This window comes from Ranitomeya variabilis, chromosome 6 (assembly GCF_051348905.1).
Source record: "Ranitomeya variabilis isolate aRanVar5 chromosome 6, aRanVar5.hap1, whole genome shotgun sequence".
NCBI classification, from domain to species: domain Eukaryota; kingdom Metazoa; phylum Chordata; class Amphibia; order Anura; family Dendrobatidae; genus Ranitomeya; species Ranitomeya variabilis.
In genome coordinates, this window is record NC_135237.1 from 538,434,983 (window position 1) to 538,455,204 (window position 20,222).

Sequence of the window (20,222 nt, forward strand, 5' to 3'; positions counted from 1 at the left end):
GCGTCGATACGCGTGGGTCTTTGTATCCACATAGCCTCCCTGATCGGATAGACTGCACATCACAGGGTTGCAGGGTATTTCACCCCGGAAAGTTGGGTAAGAGCCCCTTCTCTACTGAAGGGTTGGAGCGGGCACAGGGCATTGAGGCATCCTTTGCCTATACATCTCCATTATTTAGGACTTTGGTTCCGATTGCCCTCCCCCCTCCCTTCCCTACAAGGATTTATAGGTAGGAGATTAGGATTTGGTGGCTCTATTACATCAGCCAATCATACTGGCACACAGGGTGATTGGAAATGCAACCTTTGTGTATGGATTGGTATACGTGATCTGTTTATGTGCACTGGTATTACATAAAGTATTAGGCTGTTGTGTGATTTACAATTATTTTGTGACATTTGTCAATCATTGATATGGACCCAGTACCCAACTACGATGGTGTGGGATTTTAAATGTTTTTAAAATTGTTTTGTGTGGACTGTTTCAAAATAAAGATTGTTTACATTTTTCTTAATATTGTGTGGTGATCCCTATTTTTGTGCATACACGTTTTCTTGTGTGGTATACTGCCTGCAAATCTTCAGTTGTGGACTGGGATGTCCTTGACGCGATAAGTGATTTAAAGAGAACTGCCATTACCTTGTTTTCTTGCTCTTTTACCTTGCACATTGTTTACTATTGCACTATTCAACCCTTCACCTCAGTGCGAGGAGTTAACCCCCTGTTTAATTAAACCTGTTTAATTTGTTAACCCTTGCTCTGCTTCCTGTCACTGCATCCCGCCACCTGCTTACATTTGGCGTAATCAGCAGGATGCAGTCCACCAACACAGAGGCGGCAGACCAAGCGGTCCGGGGTGCCCCAAGTGCCAGCTTGCCACTGGGGGCCATGCTCAGTAACCTCCCGAAGTTCACAGGGAGCAACTTATTGTTATGGGACTGAACCGAGCGGGTTAAAGGCATGGTAAGGATGCACCCCATGACCCCCGCTATGCAAGCAGAAACTGCAGTGATATCCCTAGACGGGGAAGCCAGATGCTCTGTTATGTTGCAACCCCCGCATGAGCGGAACACGTTCACTAAAGTACTACAAATATTGGAAGAAATGCACGGGGACCCCATGGATCTCGGTGAATTGCGCATGCGCTTGTTTGGTCGTGTCCAAAGGAAGGGGGAATCTGTTACCCAATATATGAACGCGCTGCAGGAAATTCATGCTGCTATCGCTAAACATGACGATGTGGGTGTGGGGCCCCCCAATGTGGTTCTGAGGGATCATCTAGTGGCCGGCCTCAGGGATGCATTGCTTAAACAGGCCCTGCGAGAGCGCTTGCGAGCCACAAATGTCCTTCTTAGAGATCGGGGCAGAGGCGCGCACGCGAGCAGCAGCAGGGGTTGGCAGCCTCGATGGGGAAGGTCCAGAGCGGGGAGGTGCTTGTCCCGCCTGAAATTGAACTGGGCTGGGTTGGAGAAATTCAGGATCTGCGTGAAGAGTGTTCCAGCTTAAGGAGAACACCCCTGGAGAGACCAATCCCACCTAGAGGCAGAACTAACCCCAGGTCTCGCTTGGAAATGGGGCAGCCTTGAGCTGAGGAATCCCCAATTTGCTTTAGATGTGGAAACACTGGACATTACACGAAGGGCTTCACCCGGCGAGGTAGGTCTCTTACCCGCCTGCTGTTAAACTAGTGGACTCCGTGGCTGGGGACGCCGCCTGGAGCCGCCAAGAAGGAGAGAAGGAAGTACCACAAGTTTAGTTTCCTTGACCCCTCTCGTATGGGCTGAACTGGATGGTCGGGCCATCCGCTGTCTGGTGGACACTGGCTCCCAAGTGACTACCATGCCTGAGACCTATTTCAGACGTCATTTCTCAGAAGCAGCACAGCCAGAATGGGGCCCAGTGATCAAGTTAATTATACCAATGAAATAAGGCAATTTTCCAAATGATCCCAAGTTCCGATATTGGTCTGACTGATGACAAATGATCTAGAAGATACATTTCTACACTTCCCATATTCTTTATTTTCTGTTATTAGATGGATCTGGGTCTGTGAAATCATCTTTGGTGTCTGAGACACAATAGTAGATTGTTCCCAAATAGTCTTGTCTCATTTCATAGGCAGTTGACATATAAAGGGAACAATACACCAGTTTATTCCTGTCCGGTCACAATATTCACTGTCATCATTCACTCCGAACACAAAGCATCCCAGGAGACGTCAGAACTTCTATACTGCAATCACAAAGCAGAACAGAATGCGGAGTTCTGATGGCGCACAATGTCAGTCTGTGGGCAGAAAGGAAATGTAGATGTCCGTAACTATTTCCTATTTTAAAGACCATTTTACTTGCTGCCATCGGACAGAAAAAAACTGATTATTGCAGAAGTACGATTGTAAATTTTCTCCAAAACGACGCATTGCAACGTGCGTCGTACGACGCTAGTGTGAAAGTACCCGTAATAATTATGTCTTCTATGCACAAAAATATAACTACTATAATACTGCTCATATGTTCAAGTATATAACTACTATAATACTGCCCCTATGTACAAGAATATAACTACTATAATACTGCCCCTATGTACAAGAATATAACTACTATAATGCTGCTCCTATGTACAAGAATATAACTACTATAATACTGCCCCTATGTACAAGAATATAACTACTATAATACTGTCCCTATATACAAGAATATAACTACTATAATACTGCCCTATGTACAAGAATATAACTACTATAATACTGTCCCTATATACAAGAATATAACTACTTTAATACTGCTCCTATGTACAAGAATATAACTACTATAATACTGCCCTATGTACAAGAATATAACTACTATAATACTGCCCCTATGTACAAGAATATAACTACTATAATACTGCTCCTATGTACAAGAATATAACTACTATAATACTGCTCCTATGTACAAGAATATAACTACTATAATACTGCTCCTATGTACAAGAATATAACTACTATAATACTGCTCCTATGTACAAGAATATAACTACTATAATACTGCTCCTATGTATAAGAATATAACTACTATAATACTGCCCCTATGTACAAGAATATAACTACTATAATACTGCTCCTATGTACAAGAATATAACTACTATAATACTGCCCCTATGTAACTATGTAACTACTATAATACTGCTCCTATGTACAAGAATATAACTACTATAATACTACCCCTATGTACAAGAATATAACTACTATAATACTGCTCCTATGTACAATAATATAACTATTATAATACTGCCCCTATGTACAAGAATATAACTACTATAATACTGCTCCTATGTACAAGAAAATAACTACTATAATACTGCCCCTATGTAACTATGTAACTACTATAATACTGCTCCTATGTACAAGAATATAACTACTATAATACTACCCCTATGTACAAGAATATAACTACTATAATACTGCTCCTATGTACAATAATATAACTATTATAATACTGCCCCTATGTACAAGTATACACTCACTGGCCACTTTATTAGGTACACCTGTCCAACTTCTTGTTAACACTTAATTTCTAATCAGCCAATCACATGGCGGCAACTCAGTGCATTTAGGCATGTAGACATGGTCAAGACAATCTCCTGCAGTTCAAACCGAGCATCAGTATGGGGAAGAAAGGTGATTTGAGTGCCTTTGAACGTGGCATGGTTGTTGGTGCCAGAAGGGCTGGTCTGAGTATTTCAGAAACTGCTGATCTACTGGGATTTTCACGCACAACCATCTCTAGGGTTTACAGAGAATGGTCCGAAAAAGAAAAAAAATCCAGTGAGCGGCAGTTCTGTGGGCGGAAATGCCTTGTTGATGCCAGAGGTCAGAGGAGAATGGGCAGACTGGTTCGAGCTGATAGAAAGGCAACAGTGACTCAAATCGCCACCCGTTACAACCAAGGTAGGCCTAAGAGCATCCCTGAACGCACAGTGCGTCGAACTTTGAGGCAGATGGGCTACAGCAGCAGAAGACCACACCGGGTACCACTCCTTTCAGCTAAGAACAGGAAACTGAGGCTACAATTTGCACAAGCTCATCGAAATTGGACAGTAGAAGATTGGAAAAACGTTGCTTGGTCTGATGAGTCTCGATTTCTGCTGCGACATTCGGATGGTAGGGTCAGAATTTGGCGTAAACAACATGAAAGCATGGATCCATCCTGCCTTGTATGGAGCATCTTTGGGATGTGCAGCCGACAAATCTGCGGCAACTGTGTGATGCCATCATGTCAATATGGACCAAAATCTCTGAGGAATGCTTCCAGCACCTTGTTGAATCTATGCCACGAAGAATTGAGGCAGTTCTGAAGGCAAAAGGGGGTCCAACCCGTTACTAGCATGGTGTACCTAATAAAGTGGCCGGTGAGTGTATAACTACTATAATACTGCTCCTATGTACAGGAATATAACTACTATAATACTGCTCCTATGTACAAGAATATAACTACTATAATAATGCTCCTATGTACAGGAATATGCAGCGCCCCAGAGTCCTGGTCGTTGCAGTATCATGGCTCAGCCACTAAGGGGGGCCATGGTGCGTTCGATGGCACTGAAGGAGTTCTCTGAGCAGGTATCACAGTCACCAATACATTTCACAGCTGGGCCTCCGGGGGGAGCTAAGGGTGCTATTCATTAGGCCACTCCCCACCATAGTGGGTAAACTGGGGGTCAGGCAGGAAGTTAGGGAGAACGCTGACGGGATTGAACGGAGCAACACCCTGTGGCAGGGGGTGTTGTGAAGGGAGAGACTGTAGGGTCTCTGCCAGGGGTGGGATCCTGGCAGAGGCTTGGCATTGAAAGAACGTAACGGGTCCGCGCAGGCTCCTGGAAGCGGCGGGACTCAAGAAAGGACTAGAAGCGAGATAGATTGTGCTGAGTGAGAAACGAAGTCAAGCGAAAGGAGATACCAGTGAGGGTTGTGCTGAAAGAGGCAGCACCTTACTGAGGCGCACTACCGGTGGCCGGAACGCCGAGGAGGTAAAGAGTTTCAAGCCATACCTCAGACCTACGGCAGGGCAGTTAGCTTTAGGCGGACTGTCTCACGCATCACCCAGGAAGGCAAAGGGGGGTACCAACAGGAGAGGGGCGCAGATAGAGTCCCGGAAGATCTCCGAGCCTCCCCGTCATACGGGTGCGTTCCTACCATAGTATCTGGAGGGACGAGGAAGATCTTTGCGAATTAAGTTGTTGTGAGGGAACACGAGAAACAGACACAACAGTTGTGGGGTACTTTCCGTAAGCACAGCAGGGAAGGACTGCAACACATAGCGCTAGAAGGAAGGCACCGATTTCCACCTGCAAGGAGAGCTCTGGAAGTGCCATTGGACCGGCCGGACTTGCGCAGCCTGGTGAGCCGTATTCTGGACTGAGGACCCAGAGAGCTTCAGTAAAGAGGTAAAGAGACTGCAACCTGGTGTCCTCGTTATTTACCGCGACCTGCACCCCACAACTGCACCGCTACACCGTTACTACACCACTTATTGCACCGGACGTCCCCCACTGACAGACAGGGCCACGGACCGGGTCTAGCCACCGTGACAACCCCAGGACTGAGACCTAGAGGCCCGGCTCCGGGTACCCCTCGGCCCTGCGGCGGTGTGGGGGCGCTCCAAATATAACTACTATAATACTGCCCCTATGTACAGGAATATAACTACTATAATACTGCTCCTATGTACAAGAATATAACTACTATAATAATGCTCCTATGTACAAGAATATAACTACTATAATACTGCTCCTATGTACAGGAATATAACTACTATAATACTGCCCCTATGTACAAGAATATAACTACTATAATACTGCTCCTATGTACAGGAATATAACTACTATAATACTGCCCCTATGTACAAGAATATAACTACTATAATACTGCTCCTATGTACAAGAATATAACTACTATAATAATGCTCCTATGTACAATATACATGGTATAATACTACATTAACATATAATTTTTATATAAATTTGAGTTGCTCTTTAAAACATTTAATAATAAACATATTTTGTAATAAACATTCATGAATATATTGTGTTGTCAGGAGAGAGTGCTCTCAGTACTGCAGTGATTATTATCACTTTGTGCCGTACCTTGGCTGGTGACCATAAGAGTCCTGTGCCATGTAAGCAGATACAGTCAGGCTGCACTTTCATTATTTCAGCTTGATGACGGATTTCTGACTTAATGTCTTCTTATGTTCAGGTGGAAAAACCAACCAACTAAATCTTCAAAACACAGCGACCCGAGCAGTCATTCAGAGACTGGATCCTGACCGCAGTTATGCCGTGCAGGTCATTGCATTTAATGAAGATGATGAAAGCGTGCCGATACGAGGAGAATTTAGAAGTAGGTAACCGTGACTGTGACTGATCGCAGATACCCAGGAAGGACAGGAGAAGGGGCGACATCGGTGACGGCGGCTTTCAGTTACATCTACATCTCTTTCCACTGCAATTATTGGATCAAAAAGCTAATATTGGATTATAATGAAGCCATGCCTTTATTTAGAGGGGTACCATGAACTTTCGGGGCACCACTATAAAATCTGTATCAGGGCTCCCCTTAAACAACATTGATCTCTTCATATGTGAAAGTTTTAGACCCCTGAAGTTGAAGATCCCAAGTACAACTGTAATAACTCTTCTGTGGCGAAGTTAGGTAGGAATAGAGTCCTTCAGGTTACAGCAGCCAGAACTTCTTTCTGGCTGTTGTAACTTGATACAGGGGAGGACGGAAAGAAGTAAAAGGGGTAGAAAGTGCTGGGAACCTTCATAGTGTGTGTAATGTAGCTGTACAGTAAGTGTAGAATATATGTGTGTAATGTGTATGTAGATATTTTTTATGTATACATGTGGTGTAATTTGTATATACTTATGATTCACTGGTACTATGCTTGTGTGCAGTATAGCGGTACCATGAATATGACAGAATAATTTATCCCCTAACTATAGATATGTGATAAATGTACAATCTTGGGAGTACCACTGCTGGGACCCTCACTGATAGCTAGAATGGAAGACCCTAGTCCTCACTCCTTCATTCTTACTATCAGTGAAGTTCCAGTGGTCGGACTCCAGTAGATAAGCGATTGATAAGTTCAGCTTATAACCTATCACGCTGATGCAGAGGTAAACCAAAACCCCATAAGGCAGATGGCAATGGCCCCATATTAAAGGAAAAATTCCTTCCTGACTCCACATATGGCAATCAGACTATTACAGAATAGACTCCCATTACAGAATCTAGTTCCCATAACCTGTAATACTTTATTTTTCAAGAAAACTAACCAGCCCCTTCTTGAACATTTTTTGTGAATCAACCATTACAATTTTATGTGCAGAGAGATTCATAGTCTCACTGCTCGTACACTAAAGAATCCATTGTCTGTAAAGAATACAGTAAAAAAATATATAAAAATACTCGTACAGTAAAAAATCCATAGTTTCTCTTCTCATACATTAAATAATCTTTAGTGTCACTGCTCATACAGTAAAGAATCCATAGTCTCACTGTTCGTACAGTATAGAATTCATAGTCTCACTGCTCGTACAGTAAAGAATCCATAGTCTCACTGCTCGTACAGTATAGAATCCATAGTCTCACTGCTCATACAGTAAAGAATCCATAGTCTCACTGCTCGTACAGTAAAGAATCCATAGTCTCACTGCTCTTACTGTAAAGAATCCATAGTCTCACTGTTCGTACAGTATAGAATCCATAGTCTCACTGCTCGTACAGTAAAGAATCCATAGTCTCACTGCTCGTACAGTAAAGAATCCATAGTCTCACTGCTCATACAGTAAAGAATCCATAGTCTCACTGTTCGTACAGTATAGAATCCATAGTCTCACTGCTCGTACAGTATAGAATCCATAGTCTCACTGCTCGTACAGTAAAGAATCCATAGTCTCACTGCTCATACAGTAAAGAATCCATAGTCTCACTGTTCTTACTGTAAAGAATCCATGGTGTCATTGCTTGTGCAGAAAATAATTCATAGTCTCACTGCTCGTACAGTAAAGAATCCATAGTCTCACTGCTCGTACAGTAAAGAATCCATGGTGTCATTGCTTGTGCAGAAAATAATTCATAGTCTCACTGCTCGTACAGTAAAGAATCCATAGTCTCACTGCTCGTACAGTAAAGAATCCATAGTCTCACTGCTCGTACAGTAAAGAATCCATAGTCTCACTGCTCGTACTATAAAGAATCCATAGTCTCACTGCTCGTACTGTAAAGAATCCATGGTGTCATTGCTTGTGCAGAAAAGAATCCATAGTCTCACTGCTCGTACAGTAAAGAATCCATAGTCTCACTGCTCATACAGTAAAGAATCCATAGTCTCACTGCTCGTACTGTGTCATTGCTTGTGCAGAAAATAATTCATAGTCTCACTGCTCGTACAGTAAAGAATCCATAGTCTCACTGCTCGTACTGTAAAGAATCCATGGTGTCATTGCTTGTGCAGAAAATAATTCATAGTCTCACTGCTCGTACAGTAAAGAATCCATAGTCTCACTGCTCGTACTATAAAGAATCCATAGTCTCACTGCTCGTACTGTAAAGAATCCATAGTCTCACTGCTCGTACTGTAAAGAATCCATAGTCTCACTGCTCGTACTATAAAGAATCCATAGTCTCACTGCTCGTACAGTAAAGAATCCATAGTCTCACTGCTCATACAGTAAATAATCAATAGTCTCACTGCTCGTACTGTAAAGAATCCATAGTCTCACTGCTCGTACAGTATAGAATCCATGACCTCAAAGCTTTTACAGTAAAGGATCCATAGTCTCACTGTTTATACTGTATAGAATCCATAGTTTCTCTTCTCATACAGTAAAGGATCCATAGTCTCAATGCTTATGCAGTAAAGAATCCATAGTCTCAATGCTTATGCAGTAAAGAATCGCCATCTGTGATTATGATTAAACCTGCTTTACTCTAGGTATACAATATGTCCAGTTGTCCAATAGGCTTAGATGTAGAACGATGTCTGTACTGCCCTTCTGTATACTTGTACACTGTAATAAGATCGCCCCTGAGCCTTCGTTTTTCCAAACCGAATATTCCCAAGTCTGATAACCTGTCTCGGGTCTGCAGCCCACCGACTCCTATGGGACGTAGAAGATTGTGAATAACGTTTTCTCACCAGCAATGTTGTATAGCCAGACTGTCTCCCTAGCACGGCTCCTATATATATCGGGGTGTAGGGCGCCCTAGAAATATGATGATGTCGTATCAATTATCTCTATAGCTCTAAGGCTTTTACGGATGAAGACTTACGTTCTGATTAATTCGGCGATACTTACTATTTATGTCCATTTCGCTTGTAGTCAAAACCTTGGAGAAGAAGAAAAAATCTGGTCGAAATCGTAAGGGTGAAAGTGAGAACAATGTCCCGGAGGAAGGTAAGACATGAAATTCCAATACTTTTGTTTCGCATTGGTTTCATTCATTCCATTGAGATCCATGTTTACGTGAAGTCATTGAACTTTAAGGGTATTTTTATTTTGTGATTTTGTAAAATTGGGAGCAGAATACGTGTGCTGCATGTAATTGCCGACACCGGTGATCGGATGCAGTGGTCATACGATTGATGAATGGAACGCCATCACTTCCGATAGCAGTGGGGACCACACAAGTGGTGGTGGCTCTGGAGTGACGGGTAAAATCCCTCCATGGAGGTATATTGACAAATTGTAATGAGTTTTTTCCTATAATGTACACTTTAGAGAAGGGTTCTACTTGATCTAGAGCTTGGGATCGTCAATCCATCTAGATGCCCAGATGGTGCAGTTGGTGATCTGCTCAATAGCCATGTCTTCTTCATGCTGCACCTTCTCTCTTCCTTACTTATTGCTGTTGCTCAAGGAGACACCAATGTAACATAATAGCACCGGTCAAGGTTGACTCTCCAGTGATCTAGTTGACTGGCACACTGAAATGGTTTTCCCACTTTCACCCACCTCCTTACTTCAAGATTGACTTGGCCCTTCTTTGAGGTCTACATAGAGACTGCATTCTTTGGTTTATCCACCATGCTACTTCTCGTTGCTTAACTAATAATCATTTCCATTTTTTTCCTAAAAATCAGTCAAGATAAGATATTTTGTGACATATCTTAAAAGACACAAATATGGCAAAAATTTTGAGTGTTTTACCTTGACCCAGAGCTGGATTCACAGCTACACTACTCAGTTCTGCTGTAGATTGTCCTCCATGCTGCTTCTGCTGCTTTTAAGGGTGTGTTACTGAAAGAAAGGGGAGCAGGTTCTTATATCACTTCATGTTGCTTAAATAATAATGATCATTTCCATTTTTCTTCCTATAAATAAGTCAAGATAACATATGTTGTGATATATCTTAAAAGACACAAACATAGATAAAATTACAAGCGTTTTATTTCAACCCAGAGCTGAATTCACAGCTACACTACTCAGTTCTGCTGTAGATTGTCCTCCATGCTGCTTCTGCTCTTTTAAGGGTGTGCTATTGAGAGACATGGGGGTATGATCTTATAAGACTTCTCGTTGCTTAAATAATAATGATCAATTCCATTTTTCTTCCTAGAAATCAGTTAAGATAAATATTTTGTGATATATCTTAAAGACACAAATATGGCTAAAATTTTGAATGTTTTAGCTCAACCCAGAGCTGAATTCACAGCTACATAAGACAGTACTGCTGTAGATTGTCCACCATGCTGCTTCTGCTGCTTTTAAGGGTGTGCTACTGAGAGAAAGGGAAGAAGGATCTTATATAACCTCATGTTGCTTAAATAATAATTATTTCCATTTTTCTTCCTATAAATCAGTGAAGATAAGATATTTTGTGATACATCTTAAAAGACACAAATATGGTTCAAATTTTGAGTGAGTGTTTTATTTCGACCCAGAGCTGGATTCACAGCTACACTACTCAGTTCTGCTGTAGATTGTCCTCCATACTGCTTCTGCTGCTTCAGGATATGTTACTGAGAGATAAAAGAGCAGGATTTGTTATTTTCTGTCTAATATGTATAGGAGATATCATAGCTGGTAGTGAAAACAGAAAGGAAATCTGCTAAAAAAAAATGTATACCTGACTTAATGACCAAAAATATAATTCCTAATGCAAAGGTGCCCATCACTGTTTATCCTGAAAAGTCAACTGAATGATAGGTACATTTTAAACAATATATGCAGCATTAAAGGGAATCTGTTACCAGGTTTTTGCTACCTCATTTGAGATCAGCATAATGTAGAGACAGAGACCCTAATTCCAGTGATGCGTCACTTACTTGGCTGCTTGCTTTAGTTTTGATAAAATCATTGATTTATCAGCAGGAAATTATCACTAGAGGACTAATAAACCTGCTGCCATGTTGTCCTCCATATTTATGAGCTCTGTATAACCCCACCCCATCACTGATTAGTTGATTTCTGCCTACGCACAGTGTACAACTCAGCATTCAGAAAACTGCTAGATCTGCAGCACAGAAACTGTGATTTTATCAAAACTACAGCTAGCAGACCAGTAAGTGACACATCGCTGGAATTTGAGTCTCTGCCTCTACATTTTTACACTGTCAGCTGAGGAAGCAAAAGCCTGGTGATAGAATCCCTTTAGGGGCAATAATTTTTTGCAATAGGCCTTTATTAAACATTTGGAACAATTTGGCTTCTCTCAACTTCTGTGTATTCTAGAACATAAACTACAGAATGAGTTAAAAGCTAATCCATCAGTGAGACCGACTGTCATTTAGGTCTATATCTCTTTATCTTTCCTGAATGATCTTTTAATCTAACTTACATACACTTCTCTCTGCTATACAATGCACTGCTTCTTCTTACTACACAGGCTTGGTTAAGGTCTATCTACACAATCTAAAATAAAATGAACACAAGGAGGTAAATGTGTCAAACAATGCAACCACTTTTTTAAAAGACGAAAACTATATTATTTCCAATTAAAATGTATTAGCAGGTAGAATGTTGATTTTTAGTGTTTGGAGGGAAATGGTCACAAGTGTGTCACGTCCTCCTGGGAAGATCTGGGGTTAGAAGATCATTACGTATTGTGAATCACAGATCTGTCATTTAGCCTGTGTGTTTGTGTCCCATTTTAAATAGATTTGGTTGTGTTTGGGGCTGAATAGGTTAATCACCCTTTCTATGTTGGCCAAAAACTTGCAGCTCTATTTTCTGCTGCTTCTGATCTGGTCATTACCTCTCCCTATAAAACCTGGCCAAACCTTCTCTGCCTTGCCAGTGAAAGCTTTGCTTCCTAGCTCTTAGAGACTCTGTGCTGAGTTGGAGATCATTGTTGCTACTGGAGATTGTTGCTTGCTGTTTTGGGGTGTTTGCTTTCCTCATTGTCCTTTTCCCATTTGGTTGGTACATTCCTATCCTTCCCTGTATACCTCTTTATCTTTGGTGAGTGTTTCTATGTTTCTTACTTTCTGTTATCCCTGTTTTGTCTTTGTGTCCTGTTTGCCTTATATTTCAGTTCCATGCCTCATGGGGTGGGCGAGGGGACAGATTAGTACCCCCAGGACAGGAATAGTTTGGGTCCCATTTCCATGGTCAGGTTGAGGCCCTTCTTCAACCCAAAGACTGTCAAAGAGTGACAAGTTATTTGTAATATTCTGATTATGTTGCAAAAATTGTACGTTTTTTTCGTCTCTCGACTCATTTGTAATACTCTACACCACTAATTGCTGTAGGTGTCCGTCCAAGGCGTTCATTCATGACAGTATAAGAGGGGAATAGTAACAGGGAAGACATCAAACAGTTACTCGTTACTCGTAGCCCACGGAGGTCAAAGACTAGAGATTGTCTGAAAGCTGAAAAAAGCAGGTGTTTGTAGGACGCTTAAAGTAGCCAACGTTTTATGGGGTCCTAACAAGACTGATAGATCAAAGACCAAGAAAAGAGGTAGGACATGGAGAACAGCGCAGAGGATGGGCCGTCCGCACAGAATTATATAGTATCTACACCATTAAACCTCAATAGCAGCCTATACGCCTTTTTACTGACCTAACGAATAAGAGAATATCGCACCCCGATGCAAGAAATACAGAAAGTGTCATGTGTACACGATAGCCAACACCCTGCTGCATTGTCCGCGATCAGTGTTGGCATCAATCATGGCCATAAAACTCTATGTATGATGTTGTGAATAGCGACAGCAGCAGTTAGATGGCTAATAGCAGCAGAGGGCTCCATCTTGAATCCCATAGGCGCCCCTCAATCACGTTTGTGTGGTCTTGATGGCTGCCCTGGCAACCTGAAGCCAAGTAATGTTGGAATGTGAGCAACAGTTTAGTGGAAAAAAACTGTAATTTTTCATTCCACTGAATTCATGTTGCATCAATTCTTGTGAAGCACCTAGACGGTTAACAATCTCCTTGAGGGCAGTCTGGAATACTTTGAGAGGTGTTGCTTTTAAAATAACACTTTTGGGGGATTGCCGGCACATAGGATCCTCAAAATCACTTCAAAGCTGAGTAGGTCAGAAAAAAAAAAGTTTTGTAAATTTCTATGAAATAAGTTGCTGCTAAACTTTTAGCCTTTCTAACATCCTAAATAAATAAAAGTACTTTTTAAAAAATGATGGTGACGTAAAGAAGACATATTGGAAATGGAGGAATGGAACGCAGATTGGGGCAAAGGGGATGGCTGGAGATAAATGGAGGGCACAAAGTAGGGTGACCGTACATGAGCAATGTATATTTTTCAGTCTGAGGGTGTAGGGTCTTATTAATCATGATAGGACCCAAATCATTTTCCCCACACGAAAAAATTTGGTGCAATTTTTTTTAATCATTTTTTTGCCAGACTCAACTTTTTTTTTTTTTTTTTAAATGGTCGAGACACAAGAAATGGGGACACGATCAACCACAGTGCAACGAATATGCTAGATTGTAAACCAGAAAGCTGGCACCATTGTAGCTCAGAGCTGGCGTAGATAGGAAAGCCCAAAGATCTGCCATATTTATTACTCCACTTGGATTTGGATTCAAACAGGGCCGGTATGAGACAAAGTATGGCCCCCTGGGCAATACTAAAAGTGGGGCCCCAAATGCTAAGATATGGCACCATCACACTGAAACATTGAAGGCGCATTTACCCTGATGATTTTAGGCCATTAGCTACATACAACTGGATCCTCCATCATTTACTGGACCGTTGGCTCAGGCTAACGTACAATTAGGACAGAACGGCTAATATGATTGTTCTTTCCCCACAATCTATGCTTTTTACATACAACTATGCAGAAGCTCGCAGGGGCCCCTTTCATGACAGGAGCTCTAGGCAATTGCCCAGTTTGCCCTTCCCTTTCTAAGGTTGGCCCTGGGTTCAAGATGGCCGTATGAAACATCTGTCTTGATAAATTTCCCCACTAGTCTTATTTGTCTAAACTTTCATCTTCAACAGCACTGATTCTTCCATTAAGGCTGGGACTAAATGACTTCGGAAGAGACGTGTCATGGCCAAAGTTACCGTGTAGCCCGAGCCTTGTAAGAAAAATGCTGTGCTGTCCGGACAGCAACATAGACACAGTTTGCGCCTGACAGACTCTGTTCACTTAGTACGTCGTTAGTCGGTTCTGTCAATATTTGGCTGTAAGTCTTAAGAAACTAGAAACAGCTGGACCAAGTAAAAAAAAATGGGCGACCCACAATTAGAAAAAGTCCATGTGCAAAAAATACAGAATCTTCTTATCGATAAAAATCAATTTTGAAATTTGAACATTTTTCATTTAAACATTGATTCCGGACCAGGAATCCCGAATCTTTGCTGAACTTCAAAAATGTAGAAAAGAAGAACAAACAGCTGAAAAAATCTGTTTAAATGATTGCGCTGGATGCGGAGACAGTAAAATATTTGGAAGAAAGTGAAAAATTGACTTTGCCACGTTGCCCAGAATTTAAATGTGGAAATTCCTTTGCAGTAAAGTTTTAGTTGTTAAATCTGAGTTTTGCCCCTTTTATTCTCCTTGGCAGACACAAAAGTGCTAATGCCATGTGGCCCGCTCATCTGCCCTTCCTCCTGATGAGCCTTACATCTGTCCTACGGCTGCAGTCTTTCTGGCATTGTGGCTGAGCCATCGTCCAGTCTCACAGATCGAATCAATACAGAATAATGGAAGGTTTTGTTCTCTCCCTTTGTTTAAAGACGACCAGTCACTTGCTATAAATATGTCATTTTTGCCCTAAATTCTACTATTCTCCTGATTCCGGCGTTGTTGGTCTTTTGTTCCTGCGTCTCTCGATTCCCGAGATACGACCCTCTCTTACTCTGTGCATAAATCTAGCAATTTTTTTGGTAAGTGGGTGTGGTCATCAACTTTAATCTATGGGTGTATTCCTGAGGACCACGCCTACTTGGCTAAAAAGACTAGACTGGTATACAGGGAAGAGGAGGCCATATCTCAGGAATCAAGAAGAGGATTCAGGAGAAGAGCTGCATTTACACCAGGTACAAAAAATACATAAAACCTATAAGAAAAAAAGGAACTTTGTGACCTAAGAATAAAATCACAATGATCTTTATTAAATTACAAAAGAATATTAAAAACGTATTAAAAAAATATATACTGTATATATACTGCTGCACAGTAATAAAATGGCTAATGGTGGTAACAGTATTTACCGAAAATCTCAAAATTAGGTGAAGTGTCTGAGTGGAAATAACCCCTTAGTAGAGATTGGTATGGTTGCTGTTTTACTACGAAACTAGTTTTAAAGGTAATAAGTCGCTGAAAAATGTTTAGCAGATATTGCCAAAACAAGAGTAAGAGAAAAACAATGTCTTGCAGTATATATATCAAAATCAAGTGTGAAAATCCTAACATAAAATTCAGCGTACCCGCAAGAGTACAGTGCCATGTAAAAGTTTGGGCACCCCTGGTCAAAATTCAGTGGTGTAACTACAAAGTTATGGGCCCCGGTGCGAACTTCCAAATGGGGCCCCCCCCCCCACGCCCCCCACGCCCCCCCCCCCCCACTTTCCCCTAGATACGCCTCGGACTGTTGCAGGAATCTCCTGCACTGCAACATGGTGTTGGGTGCCAGCACAGCCCGCACAGTGGTATATCCAGCACAACCCGCACAGTGGTGTATCCAGCACAGCCCGCACAGTGGTGTATCCAGCACAGCCCGCACAGTGGTATATCCAGCACAGCCCGCACAGTGGTATATCCAGCACAACCCGCACAGTGGTATATCCAGCACAACCCGCACAGTGGTATATCCAGCACAGCCCACACAGTGGTATATCCAGCACAGCCCGCACAGTGGTATATACAGCACAGCCCGCACAGGGGTATATACAGCACAGCCCGCACAGTGGTATATCCAGCACAACCCGCACAGTGGTATATCCAGCACAGCCCGCACAGTGGTATATACAGCACAGCCCGCACAGGGGTATATACAGCACAGCCCGCACAGTGGTATATCCAGCACAACCCGCACAGTGGTATATCCAGCACAGCCCGCACAGTGGTATATACAGCACAGCCCGCACAGGGGTATATACAGCACAGCCCGCACAGTGGTATATCCAGCACAGCCCGCACAGTGGTATATCCAGCACAGCCCACACAGTGGTATATACAGCACAGCCCGCACAGGGGTATATACAGCACAGCCCGCACAGTGGTATATCCAGCACAGCCCGCACAGTGGTATATCCAGCACAGCCCGCACAGTGGTATATCCAGCACAGCCCGCACAGTGGTATATACAGCACAGCTCGCACAGTGGTATATCCAGCACAACCCGCACAGTGGTATATCCAGCATAGTCCAGTCCGCACAGTGGTATATACAGCACAGCCCGCACAGGGGTATATACAGCACAGCCCGCACAGTGGTATATCAGCACAGCCCGCACAGTGGTATATCCAGCACAGCCCGCACAGTAGTATATACAGCACAGCCCGCACAGGGGTATATACAGCACAGCCCGCACAGTGGTATATCCAGCACAGCCCGCACAGTGGTATATCCAGCACAGCCCGCACAGGGATATATAGAGCACAGCCCGCACAGGGATATATAGAGCACAGCCCGCACAGTGGTATATCCAGCACAGCCCGCACAGGGATATATACAGCACAGCCCGCACAGGGGTATATAGAGCACAGCCCGCACAGGGGTATATAGAGCACAGCCCGCACAGGGGTATATAGAGCACAGCCCGCACAGGGCTATATAGAGCACAGCCCGCACAGGGGTATATACAGCACAGCCCGCACAGGGGTATATACAGCACAGCCCGCACAGGGGTATATACAGCACAGCCCGCACAGGGATATATACAGCACAGCCCGCACAGGGGTATATAGAGCACAGCCCGCACAGGGATATATACAGCACGGCCCGCACAGGGATATATACAGCACAGCCAGCACAGGGATATATACAGCACAGCCCGCACAGGGATATATAGAGCACAGCCCACATCTCATCTCCCCCCCCCCCCCCCCCCGATAATGGCCCCACAGTCCAGTTAAAAAGAAAAAAAAAAAAACTCTCCTCACCTTTCCTTTTGCCCGCGCTGCTCCCGGCGGCTGCAGTCTGCCCAGGACACTGCAGGTGCGCGATGATATGACGTCATCGCGCACCCGCAGTGTACTGTCAGAGGCAGAGCGGGGAATGATGGGAGAGGGAGCGTCAGGTGACGCTCTCTCCTCCATCATTGCATTGAACTGTACCGGTGTCATAGACGCCGGTATAGTTAAATGCGGCGGCACTGGCGGGGGGCGGGTTGGAACAGTGCAGCGGGCGGCCCACTACTGGCACCGGCTCTTCTGGCATTTGCCAGAAGTGCCCGAAGGCCAGTCCGGCCCCGCAGGTCAGGGGCCGGCCCTGGGCCCCTGACCTGCGGGGCCCGGTCGCAATGGCGACCGCTGCGACCGCGGTAGTTACGCCCCTGTCAAAATTACTGTTATTGTGAACAGTTAAGAAAGTTGAACATAAAATGATCTCTAAAGGGCCTAAAGTTCCAGATGACATATTTCCTTTGCTTTTTAGGTAGAAAGAAAAAAAAATATTGTCATTTTTGTTTTCATTTTAAAAATTACAAAAAGGAAAATGGGCCGATGCAAAAGATTTGTCTACGCAGGCAACTTTGACCAATATTCAGACCTTAATTAGCTTGTTAGGCTATGTCCCCACGGTCAGGATATAGCAGTATTTTGGACGCAGCGTATTTTCTCTGCATCCAAAACATTGCATTCTAATCACGCAGGTAAATACGCATGTGTTCATTGAACCATGCGGATTTACCGCATCTAATGAATGACTATGGGTGAGACTAGTGTCTCCGCTCCAGATAATTGACATGCTGCTGCTCGTAAACCCAGGTAAGTTTATGCAGCGTTAGGCTACTTTCAGACATGGCGCATTTTTGAGCGCTATTTTGCGGGCGCTTTTCAAAAATGCGCAATGTCATTTTCGTCTGCTGGCAAAGTGAATGAGAAATTCACTTTGCCGTTCAGACACACCGCAAAAAAACGCGGCGCTTTTGTCTGCAAACACGCCGGCGTAAAAAGAATTGACATGTCAATTCTTTACGCAGCGGCGTGTCTGCGTATCCCCATAGGGCCCCATATTACCGTCCACACACAGCGCCTTTGTCCTGGGTGTCGGCGTCTTTGTACGGAGGCATATCTCCCAACCGTCCCGGATCCCGCGGGACTGTCCTGATTTTGACAGCCAGCCCCGGGATCCCGGGCGGGACACTAATGTCTCCTCCCGACCGAACCCGCTCCCGCCCCCTGTGTGTGCGGCGCTGCCACGCTGAGGAAGAGAGCCAGCAGCGATCAAGATGAGAGGTCAGCGACTCACTTCCTCCTGTGTGTGCACGGAGCTCCGGCGTCTCCTGCTCTTAGCTGGTATCCCGGCAGAGAAGGAGAGACGGGGGAGGTGCCGGGACAGTGCAGAGCTGTGAGCAGCCGGAGAAACTGAAGAGCTGCAGTGCACATGGACAGATCAGCCGCCCCTGCACCACAGAGGAGATTGTGTGTGTGTGATGTGTGTGTGATGTGTGTGTGTGTGTGTGTGAGATGTGTGATGCTGCATTTGTGTGTGTGTCATGTGTGTATGAGGTATCTGGTGTGTGTGATGGCTGTGTGTGTGATGGCTGGGTGTGTGTGTGTGATGGCTTAGTGTGTGTGATGGCTTTACTTTATTTTCAGTACACAATGCTGAAAAAAACGCAGCTGCAAAAAACGCAGCAAAAAACGCAGTGTGTGAAAGCAGCTGCGTTTTTTGCCTGTGTAAAAAAACGCAGGTAAAGCAGCAGCAAAATACGCGCGCGTAAAAATACGCAGCAAATATGCTGTGTGTGAAAGTAGCCAAAGAGAAGCACAATGGCCATGCTTGTACTGTACAACGCAGCTGTATCCAAAACGCTGCTATTCCAGATCATAGGCATGAACCATTAGGGTTATAGCTTGGTCACTGTCATCCTTAGGAAAGGCCAGGTGATGCAAATTTCCCAGCTTTATAAAAACCCAGCCTCCTCTAACCTTGTGCCAAAAAACAGCAGCCATGGGTTATTCTAAGCAGATGTCTGGCACTCTGAAAATGGTGAAGGCCCACAAAGTTTGAGAATGCTATAAGAAGATAGCAAAGCTTCTTCTAGTTGCCCTTTTCTCAGTTCAAAATGTACTTAAGAAATGTCAGTTACCAAGAAAAGGTCAAGATCAGATCTGGAAGACCAAGTAAAATTTCAATGAGAGCTGCTTGTAGGATTACTAGAGATGCAAATCAGAACCTCCGCTTGACTGCAAAAGACCTTCAGAAAGATTTAGCAGACTCTGGAGTTATAGTACATTGTTCTACTGTTCAGAGACAACTGTCCAACTATGGCCTTCATGGAAGAGTCATCAGAAGAATACCTCTCCTGCATCCTCACCATAAAATGTATCATCAGAAGTATGCGAAAGAACATCTAAACAAGCCAGATGCATTTTGGAAAGAAGTCCTATGGACTGATGAGGATAAAACCGAACTCTTTGGCCACAATGATCAAAGGTAGGCGTGGAATAGAAAGGGCATAGAATATCAGGAAAAGAACATCTGGACAACCATTAAGCACGAGGGTGGATCAATCAATCAAGGTTGTAATTTTTAAAATGTAAAAGATTAAAATATGTAAATTTTTTGGCTTAAAATACAAAGGAAATGTGTC

The 20,222-nt window shown here is 43.5% G+C and overlaps 1 protein-coding gene across 4 annotated transcripts in view; it reads left to right on the forward strand.

Annotated features, from left to right (window-relative positions):
- The window catches only part of COL14A1 (collagen type XIV alpha 1 chain), a 193,363-nt gene that overhangs the window by 45,262 nt on the left and 127,879 nt on the right, over positions 1 to 20,222 (forward strand). For 3 of the 4 annotated variants that reach the window (XM_077271151.1, XM_077271153.1, XM_077271152.1), the window contains exons 4-5: positions 6,236 to 6,379; positions 9,370 to 9,444. The exons of the other annotated variant lie outside the window; for it this stretch is intronic. In XM_077271151.1, coding sequence (XP_077127266.1) covers positions 6,236 to 6,379; positions 9,370 to 9,444 — 219 coding nt within the window. The remainder of the gene's footprint in view (positions 1 to 6,235; positions 6,380 to 9,369; positions 9,445 to 20,222) is intronic. 4 annotated transcript variants of the gene reach the window in all.